Below are 9818 nucleotides of genomic sequence, written 5' to 3' on the forward strand. Positions count from 1 at the left end.
GCTAACTTGACCTCTGAATTTGTGTTTGTCTCTTGGGTTTACTGTATTCCAAAACACAGAATATAGAGAAACTGTGGCCTTTTAGAACAACAGCTTAGAAACATGTTATTTTTATTCTTTGTGTTCAAAATGTTTCTGAAGACAAAAACTTCACAGAAGTGTTTTAGAAAGTGCAGGAGCCTTGAGAGGAGACCAGACCGAGGGTAGTGGAGCACCAGTTCCTGTATATGAGATAAGGCTCTGTTCTACTTGCATTAGTCATTTTGCTTGAGCTATAGTAAGCTTTTAGGTAATCAAGACAAATTTTATGAAAGCCAATACAATTTTCCAGTGTGCCCTTCCATACTTGTAGGGAGAGTAATGAAAATTAAGTATCGGGTTTTAAGTGTGATAGGTCCAAATTCTGGCTTGATCACAGTGCTTGTCGGCAGAATGTGACCCTGGCAATGGCCTGTGTGATCCGAGAGGCAGCTCCGCATCCCTGCCTTCCTGCAGGCCCAGACAGTGTCTGCAAACCGGCATCTTGGGATCAGGTGTTGATGCCCAAATGCGTTTCAACAGGACTGTCTTTCCCATACGTAGCTTGGTTTCCTTAATAAAGGAGAGGAGGAGAAAAAAAAAAAACAACAAACGGGGGAAGAAATTTACCAGTGATGAAACTTGGCACTGTTTATTGTTTCTTTTTTCCTTCTCAGTTGAAAGCAATACGCTCTGTCACGAGGTCCTAGAAGGAAAGAAGTGGCACTGCCCTGTGTGTGGGTTGGTTGAAGCTGTTGTTACAGGGACCTCAGGACCCTTCTGCTGCCCTTGCACCGGTGTGCGCCTCCCGTGCTGAAAGGCCCCTGGTGCTGCTGGGCCTGCCTTCAGAGCGAGCACCCAGGGTTTATCGACGTGGGCGTTTTACTTTTTTTTTGTTTGTTTGTTTGTTTGGGTTTTTTTAACTGCTACTGTTACTACTACCAAGTGCGGTTAGGGAAGGGGCCTCCCCGCCTCCAGGGGGCGCCGGCGCCGCCAAGGCCGCAGCGGCCTCCCGGCGCGGCGCGGCCCGCCCCCCCCAGCGGCCTGCCCGGCTCCCCGCGGCCATGCTGGCCTCCTGCGGGCCGGCCCTGCGTACCGTGCTGCGGCGCCCTGCGCCTGGCGGCCTCGCCTTCTTCCACGGCTCCGCTCCGCGCTGCCGCGCCCGGGTCGCTGTGGTGAGTAACGGCCGCGCCGCGCCGTGGGGGAGGCCCCGGCGGCCGCGGGCGGAGGGGGCCGGGGCAGCGCAGCAGCCTGAGGGGAGCGGGGCGTGCTTGTGTGCCGCCTGGCGGGGTCCGTCCGCCCTCAGCCCCCGCGTCGCGTCCTTGGCGGCGGGACTGGGGGAGGCGGGGGGTGGTGGGCCCCGGGGGGCTCGCCTGGCGTTGGCGGCGGCCGGAGAGCCCTGGGAGAAGCTGTTAGTGGGAACACGGAGCTGTTCAGAATGGAGCGGCTTGGCGGAAGCCAGGGCAGGGGTAGGAAACGCGTCGAAGTTGGCTCCTGTGTAGTTGTTACTAGCCTGGAGTTGAGTTACAAAGAGCTGAACTTGAAATAATTTCTAGCGTAACTGAGGGAGGTGCTGGCAGTATGCAGCAAAATCTTTAAACGGGGCTATGCTCATCTGCAGGAGTGAGGTAGAGCACGTTAAAAATGCAAAAGAAAGCGGGGAGCTGGAGGAGCGACAGATTGTCACAGGAAAATTGAGGCTGTAGGTGGCATCCCCAGTGCACACCCTGCTTTGGAGCTCCGTGGGCAGGCTTTGGAGCTCCAGCTTTGTGTGGTCTTGACAGCATAAAATATAAAGAATTAAGAAGGCATTGTCTTTGTGAAGAGATCTGTTTGGGGCAGAGCTGGCTCAGCAGTGGGCCAAGCGCCCGTCCAAATGTCTAAAAGGTAATTTACTGGGAATGCTGTCAATTTTAGCAAATCACAGCTTTTTAAATAGGGGGTGGAAAACAAATGCTGCTGTTTACATTAGTGACAAATTTCTGACTAGGGTAGAAGACAGATTTTTCACCAAGCAGGTACTGAAGGAAGAATAGCATTTTAGTCCTTTGGTTTCAGTGAGTTTCAAAAACATTTAAGAAGCATTGCTTACAAAAATAACTTTAGCACAGTTGCTTGTATGTTTATTCAGTCTAAATTAAATGAAAGATAACAAGTTGGAAGGTAGAAGGCAGCTCTTAAATATCAGAGCAGTGACATTGTTACGGGGATTGACACAGGCAGAAGAACTGCATGGATCTTACTCATTTGGTGAACTGATGGTAGGATGTAGGATGCCTGTGAGAGCAAAGGTCTGGGTGTTGTGATCTGACAGCCCCTTGTAGTCCAATGTTATTAACTAAGACAATTTTAGTTGTGAGTTTCTCTTTATGTGTCGGTGATTGAAAGCTTTTAAGCTTCTAAAAGCAGAAAAAAACAGGAGGGAAAAGAGTAAAGTTAATAAATGGACTCGCTTGAACTGGATTATTTTCTTTCAAAACAACCAATCAAACAAACAAAAAACCCACAAAGATACATATATATATATATATATATATATATATATATATATATATATATATATATATACTTTCAGAAACTAGATAATCCTTTTGGGATTTTCTGGTTTTGTTTTGCTCTTACAATGTTTTAAAAAAATGTTTTATCTCCTTGCTTCTACTTTATGAAAGACTCTCAGCCCACACAAGAATAACTGATTGCTTTGTGCTTTTTACTCTCCAGTGTGTATAAACAAACTGAAAATATTATTACTGTGGTAATAAGGAAAAGCATGGCTAATATAGTGTAGTTGGATTCAAAGTGATTTAGCTATTAATCTCAGACACTGATCCTCAGACAAAATACAGCAGCAGGTAAAATAGTTTATCTGAAGTGCCATCTCAAACTGCACTTCTATCCCACTTCTGTTTGATAGGCATCTGGCTGAGAAGGCATTTCACATAGATACGGACATTTCATGAATGACATGACACTCAGAATACCCCATTGTGTGCACGATAAAAACATACCTAAGGATATCATGTCAGTTTATTAACTGTAAGGAATAAATGCACAAGCCAACAGTTATTTCTGAGACCTGTCTGTGGTGGTTGGCTATAAATAGGAAATGTCAGTTCTGCATTATGTCAAATGGTGACACCAGTGCTAATAGCATGATGTGGACTGGCTTAGTAGAGAGCTTGTTGCCAAGTTGTTTTTTCTGGGGGGTGAACGGAGGTTTGTTGTTGGTTTTTTGTTGGTGTTTTTTTTCTTTTTTTTAAATCCTACAAGGCTTGTGAAAGATCCTCTAGGAAGTTTTGTATCACCTGAAATACTCTCTTGGTTTTCTTATTGCAGGTGCTATCTGGTTGTGGTGTCTACGATGGCACAGAAATCCATGAGGCCTCAGCGTAAGTTGCTTTATGAAACTGTAGGCTCCAAAAAAGTCTGCATTATATTACAGCAGTCTGTTGAATTCAGTTTTGCACTCTCTGGCCATCAAAATTGCCCTGAAAGATGTATGATGAAGCTTCACAGTTTTCTCACAGCATAATTGGGAGCGCAGGCTGTCTTCTTGCAGTACTGTGTGATTGTCCAAAGATGCATGCGATGCGAGAGCAATGAGTTTGAGAGATACTGTCTTTCCTTCAGAAACAGAAATGCAGAGTTCCAGAATCCATCTCAAGAGAGTTAAGTAAGGACTTAATTTCATAATCACTTTGCGTTTCTGTTCCTGGGTCTAAATGTAACACTAGAACTGTTAATACTCAAGTTGAGTTATCAACTCTTAGTGTTAATCGCTAAGAGATGTTTCACCTAGACGTAGATTAAAAGTACACATAGGTAATCTGAATCGTGGGACTCTTGCATAACACCTGGGGACCTGCAATGAGAAAGGAAGTTTTTATTGTTCCTGATTGCCTGCATAAGAGTAGTGAACAAAGAAACCTATCTGTAGTTTGCCTCACCCTGCCTTCAAGCTGATTTTCTGTTCTGCTTTGCACTTTGGTGTTACATCCAAGGATTTTGCTCCTGACGTGCTCAGTATGCTTTGGTAGGATGTGTGTTTTTCCTCTTCTTTCAAAATCAGGTGGTGGAACATCTGTAGCAAGACTTAGGGGCCAGATAAACACTCTCTTACAAGGTTTTCAGTGTGTTTTATCTCCATTTTTGTAGCATACTGGTACACCTTAGTCGTGGGGGAGCTGAGGTTCAAATGTATGCTCCAGATGTTCCTCAGATGCATGTCATTGACCACAGTAAAGGGCAACCAGCTGAAGCTGAGTCAAGGTAAAGTCTGCATTTAATGTGTTTTCCATGACTACTGAGCCCCAGTCTCTTAGCCATTCTTCAGACACAGCAGCCTGTAAATGCACTTGCAGTGCTTTGCTGACTGGTTTTAGTAGCTCTATGCTAGCTAGTATTTTGATTGGAAAGAAAACATTAAATGAGTTTCCTGGACTTGATTATATACAGTTTCTTAATGCCTGTGTTTCCCAGTAGTAGTATTTCAGAAGCATCAATGGCTTCAGTTACTGAGTACCACTGTTCTTGCTTCCTCCCTTACTCCCCCTGCCCTTCCTCTGCCAAAACTTTCTTTGTGCTCTTCTGTGCGCAAATGCTTAAATAATCTCATTGTTTTATTTCTGGTTCTTCAAGGAACGTTTTAGTGGAATCTGCAAGGATTGCTCGTGGTAAAATCGCAAGCCTGGCTAAGCTTACTACAGCAGACCATGATGCTGTGATATTCCCTGGTGGATTTGGAGCTGCTAAAAACTTGTGAGTGCTCACTAAGCATTAGACTCAACTAAATATTCATGGTCAACTACTGGTAATCCGCTATGATTCACACAATAAAATCAGGAAACAATAAAATCAGGAAACAATAAATGGCCTTATTTACTACAGATATAACCACTGCTTAATAAGGAAAACTCCTTTCAAAGTGTTAAGAGTTCAGCTGTGCTGTTCATGATGGTTTCCAGTGATAATTCATATTGGTGTCTGGATTTTAGATAATTCATAAGAAGTCCTTTATCCCCTACCTTTGTGGTGATTCTTTGTGGGCCTGGGGGAAGCAAAGGTAAAACTTCATGGTTTTAAGTGTACCCAGTGTTATACTGTTTCTTTGCATACCAAAAAGCCCCCTCTTACATGAGAAACAATGAAACAAGAGCTAGCTTAAAAAAAAGAAGTAAAAAAAAAAAAGTTTTAAAAAAGTGTTAGCCATGTGGAATAATTTTTATCTTTTTGTTGACCTGCCACTTTGTTGGCTTTGAGAAACCTGAATGTTATTTCCCTTTTCTTCTTATGTATTTTTCTTCTTTGAAAACATTGTTCCACTTCTTAGTCAGTAATCCTAGAAAGCTGATTAGGTAATCTTGCTTTTAGGTGTTTATATCAGGTAAGGAACTTTCTGATACATCAAAGCCTTAGAAGTGAGTCATTTTGGCTAAAGCATTGATGGTCAATGACAGGCTTTTCCAACGGCCTTTCAGAAGCTATGAAGTTTGTGATGATCCTTGAGAGCCAGTCTCGGGGCAGGCGGGCAGATACCTCTGTTTGTAGGTTTATACTGAGGTATGTATAAAGTTTCTTGTTGTGGCAGATCTACCTTTGCTGTTGATGGGAAAGACTGCAAGGTGAACAGAGAAGTTGAACGTGTCTTGAAAGACTTCCACAAAGCGGGCAAACCTATTGGGTATGTATGTTAGTTGGAGGGGCATTTGATTGTCTGAGCATGGAGGCAATGTATGTTTTGTTGATGTGTGCAGCTGTTATTGTTGGAACTAGAAAAAGCATCTTCCATTCTGTATCAGTTGTAGCTTTTTCAAGATGCATGTGCATGTAGATGTTTGTAAGAGAAGAAGCTAAGAAAATGCTGAGTGGAAGTTGCCTTGTGATGTCTTTCAGATTTGTAGGACCATGTCCATTTGAATCTTTATAATTATGACCAAGTTTTGAAAGAGTGCCATTGTAGAAATGCTCTTGTAATTCCTTTTGTTGCAGTCTTTGCTGCATTTCACCAGTGTTGGCAGCAAAGGTTCTCTCTGGTGCTGAAGTGACTGTGGGCCACGAAGAAGAGGAAGGTGGCAAGTGGCCTTATGCTGGGACTGCAGGAGCCATTAAAGAACTGGGAGGAAAGCATTGTGTGAAAGAAGTAACTATATCCTTTCTTGTTAATTTCCGCGTTGAGACAGTTCAGTAATGTGTTGTTACAGTAATGGGTATACGCAGGATCTATGCTTTTCCACTTACATTTCAGTGGGAATACACAGTGTATAGCAGATAGCATGTAGTACAGTGCAAGATTAGAATCTTCTGTACGCAGTTGTGTAGATGAAATCATTCTCAGTTATTGCCATAGAACTCCATTGGACACCTGGTAATGCAGTAAATACTGAGTCAGTTTGCACATAAAATTTGCATGGATTACAATTGGTCAGTTCTCTTTGAGATTTTTTTTTTTCCTTTTCCTGAAGGCTAGTGCTGTAATCAGACTGTACTCGGAGACATTATATTACAGTCAGTACATTCGTAATGAGCTTTATAGGTTTTCTTGTGTTTCTGAGCATTCCCACAGACTGCTCTTGCAGTGTTTGTAGTTCTGGCAAAAATAGCTTCTAGTATCTTGGATGACAGGTTGCAGCTGCCTTTACAGCTGGAGGATGTAATGTATTTGGAGGTGCTTTTTTATAGAATAGTGGAATTGTGAGGTTTTGTCAATGGTGGTTTATTTTGCAGACAGCATCTGCAAGTGAGACATAGGCTGTATTTTCCTTAACTCCCTTTTACGAAGCCCACGTGGATACAAAAAACAAGGTGGTGACTACCCCAGCATTTATGTGTGAAACAGAATTACATAATATCTTCGATGGGATTGGGGCCATGGTAAAGAATGTGCTAAAATTAACAGGAAAATAAAAAAAAATGCAAATGTTTAAATTTAGAGTGTAGTATCAAATATAATATGGATCAATGGAAACATTTTCACTTGCTTGTCCTGTTCACACTCCAGTGAATGCTGATATGAAGCTGATTGATTCCCAGCTGCAGGATTTTCCATGCCCTTTCTGAGAGAGGGGTCTGCAGAAGGGCTGATGGAGTACAAGCAGTCTGGCCTGAGACACAGAGCGATTTCTTGAGCTTTTTCAGCTGGAGAGAGTTGTGTTGATGTATTCTGAAGCAGTCCTCTTGATGCACCAATGTCAAGTCATTTTGAGGAGGGCAAAAAGAGGCTAAAGGTCCTTTCAGAAGCTGAGGGCAAATATGTTACAGAGATACAGCAGATGCCGTGCCAGTATATCTACTGGATGAAGAATGGGAGTAGAAAGGACTTAGTGTGTGGTTCAAGGTTTATGTGCTTAGGTCTGTATCTGTGATATGAAACCCTGTGACCTGTCAACAGAATAGACGTCTTCCACCTCTTAATTTAGCTTGGTGTTAATTAAAATATTGTTTTGGTTTTCTATTTCAAAGAATCCTGCTTTCACAAAGGAGCCATTCTGAGTATCAGTCAGCAGCAGGATACATCTTTACTGCCACAGCACTAGCACTTTGAAAAATTTATCCATTGGCCCATTATTACTAGAAAGGTCTTGAAGAAGAAAATATCTGCTGATGTGACGCACAATTTGTAAGGATAATATCCATGTTAAAGTAGTTGTATGACTAGTAGTGGTTGGAAAAACCAATCTAAAATTACCCTCACTTTCCCTGCTTTAGGGTAATAAAGCTTTCTCCAAAGAAGTATTATTGAATGTCTGGAATAATGGTGTATAAATAAATAATTTCTGCCTTTATCTCATCCTTGTCCCTTCACTTTTTTTTGATAGCTGCCTTTGATAACTTAGACTGGTTGATACATTCTAGCAGTTTATCTGCTTTTCAGTTGTCTTCAGAGCTTTGGGCATTTTTTGCATATAGAATCCAGCAGAGTCTCTTTCCCCCCCCCCCTCCCGCCTTCCAAGTTATTTGTCACCTTTCTATTCAGCAGGAAGCAAAAACATTTCGCAAACTAAAACAAGCAAGCAAAAAGACACCCCTTATCTTGTATTAAGGTTTCTTTTACATGACAGACATGCTGAAGAGAACCCATATTTTTAAGGGAGAATTGCGTGCTTTATAAATGAAATATACAAGCCTTAGATTGGGTTGGAGTATGGTAGGTATCATCTGTGGCTGAAGACTTGTTAGGGATGTGGAATAGCTTTTCTTCATTGGGCAGAACAAAGGGGAGGAATGAAGCTCGAGTCGGAGGGGTGGGCATGCTCAGCTTGCTCAGTGTTCACAGAATAAGTGTTTTTGCTTCTGGAGCCTCTTGGTATGTGATTAATTTTTTGTCACTAAAAAAAAGTCACATTTGGATTTTAGAAGATCTGAATTTGTACTTCAAAGATGGCACTGTTTTCTTGTGGGATTCCATAGAGATCTCTTGTGCAGATCACCAACTCCATTGTGGTTACAAAGAAATCATACACAGAAACCACATCTGGTAGCAAGCATGGGTCCTAAAGTGGAGTTTGGACGTATTCTGAAACATTTTTGCTCATGTGTTGAATTATTCATGAAGTTTTCAGTGTCAAGTTGGTAAGAAACAATTTAGAACACTGCCACTGTGTAATTCAGTGCAAATAATCCGTAAGCTTTGCTTGTATGTAAGTGGATGTTTTTAATAACCAGTTTTATACACAGAGGCTAGGCAGAGTATGGGAGGTCCTTTTCATGTAAAATGTAATGATATTTAAAAATGTGTATCTTTCCTGCCTCTGCAGGAGTTTTAAAAGAAATTTTGTAAGAAACATAAAGTATCACAAACAGGGATGATACTGAAATCCCCTAGGTACAGGGAGAACAGCTGCTACCTGTGTTAATGGTATCTTCTTCTGCTGTAACAGTGATCTAAATTGAGCTCAACTCTTCCCATCAGGAATTGTGAGTTAAATCTTTCCATTAGTTCCTCTCACCACAGCAAGGTTTTGTGCATGTGTTTAGGGTTTCTCATATCTGCAGTTCCTAGTAAGTGCTGCTGTGGTAACATAAAGCTTTCTTAGATTGTGAGTCTTGTGTGTCCTGAGGAAAAAGGTGATTTTTTTTTTTTGAAGAAATTGCTATTATCATGCAGTGACCAGCAAGCTGGTTGCCAGATGGTCCTCTTTTTACAGTCCTCTGACATTCTTCCTTGAATCCAGATACCCAACTAATGAAGACTGCTAATAATCCGCTGTGTAACTTTCTAAGCAGATGGCAGTGATAGTCATGTCCATCTCTGACTTGGTGACTTCCAGGTTGGATTATCACAGTAGCACAGGCTTGCAATCAAGTATGCAAATTTAAAAGCTCACCTAATTTGACATGACATCACACCTGCTAAATAACAGCAATACTCTGAAATGATCATCTCGGTGTTGGTGACTCTTTGGGGTCTGGGGCTGGGAGTTGTAACAAGAGTAACTAAGGAACCAGCTCCTCCTCAGCGCCTGCAATGTTTTTCAAGGTAGTTACAAAAAGTGAGCTACCCATACAGTGTTGTCAGTGGCGGGAGCTTGAGCATTTAGTGAGAATGGGACAAGCAGCTGTGCACTGGGGAAATCAAAGACAAAATTTTATTTTCAGAAATTACCACATTTTAAAGCATCTTTTCACCCTTTTTTCTGTCATTCAGACAATGTTTTTTAAGGGAGAAAGAATCACACACCAGAATTGCCTTTAATTTTTTTAATTCTAATTTCACTGCTGAGTATAACCTTTGATGCACACATTTTTCAAGTGTGTTTTTTTTTTTTTTATTAATAAAAGATTGTTTAACTTTGGTGGAAGAT

At 41.8% G+C, this 9818-nt stretch overlaps 1 protein-coding gene across 1 annotated transcript; it reads left to right on the top strand.

Moving 5' to 3' along the window:
- Window positions 1-1050: 1050 nt before the first annotated feature.
- On the top strand, window positions 1051-7804 carry GATD3A (glutamine amidotransferase like class 1 domain containing 3A). Its single transcript, XM_037376723.1, has 7 exons — window positions 1051-1193; window positions 3355-3407; window positions 4174-4287; window positions 4657-4776; window positions 5606-5698; window positions 6007-6163; window positions 6793-7804. Exons 1-7 carry the CDS (start codon window positions 1083-1085, stop codon window positions 6919-6921), a joined length of 777 nt encoding a protein of 258 aa, XP_037232620.1. The 5' UTR covers window positions 1051-1082; the 3' UTR covers window positions 6922-7804.
- Window positions 7805-9818: the final 2014 nt, after the last annotated feature.

Source organism: Falco rusticolus, chromosome 2 (assembly GCF_015220075.1).
Source record: "Falco rusticolus isolate bFalRus1 chromosome 2, bFalRus1.pri, whole genome shotgun sequence".
NCBI classification, from domain to species: domain Eukaryota; kingdom Metazoa; phylum Chordata; class Aves; order Falconiformes; family Falconidae; genus Falco; species Falco rusticolus.

Excerpts from the sequence above, each read along its gene's own strand:
- GATD3A (XM_037376723.1), top strand. The coding sequence starts at position 1,083 with ATGCTGGCCTCCTGCGGGCCGGCCCTGCGTACCGTGCTGCGGCGCCCT. Across the intron at positions 1,194-3,354 it reads GCCGCGCCCGGGTCGCTGTG|GTGCTATCTGGTTGTGGTGT; the intron begins GTGAGTAACGGC and ends TTCTTATTGCAG. Across the intron at positions 4,777-5,605 it reads TTTGGAGCTGCTAAAAACTT|ATCTACCTTTGCTGTTGATG; the intron begins GTGAGTGCTCAC and ends TTGTTGTGGCAG.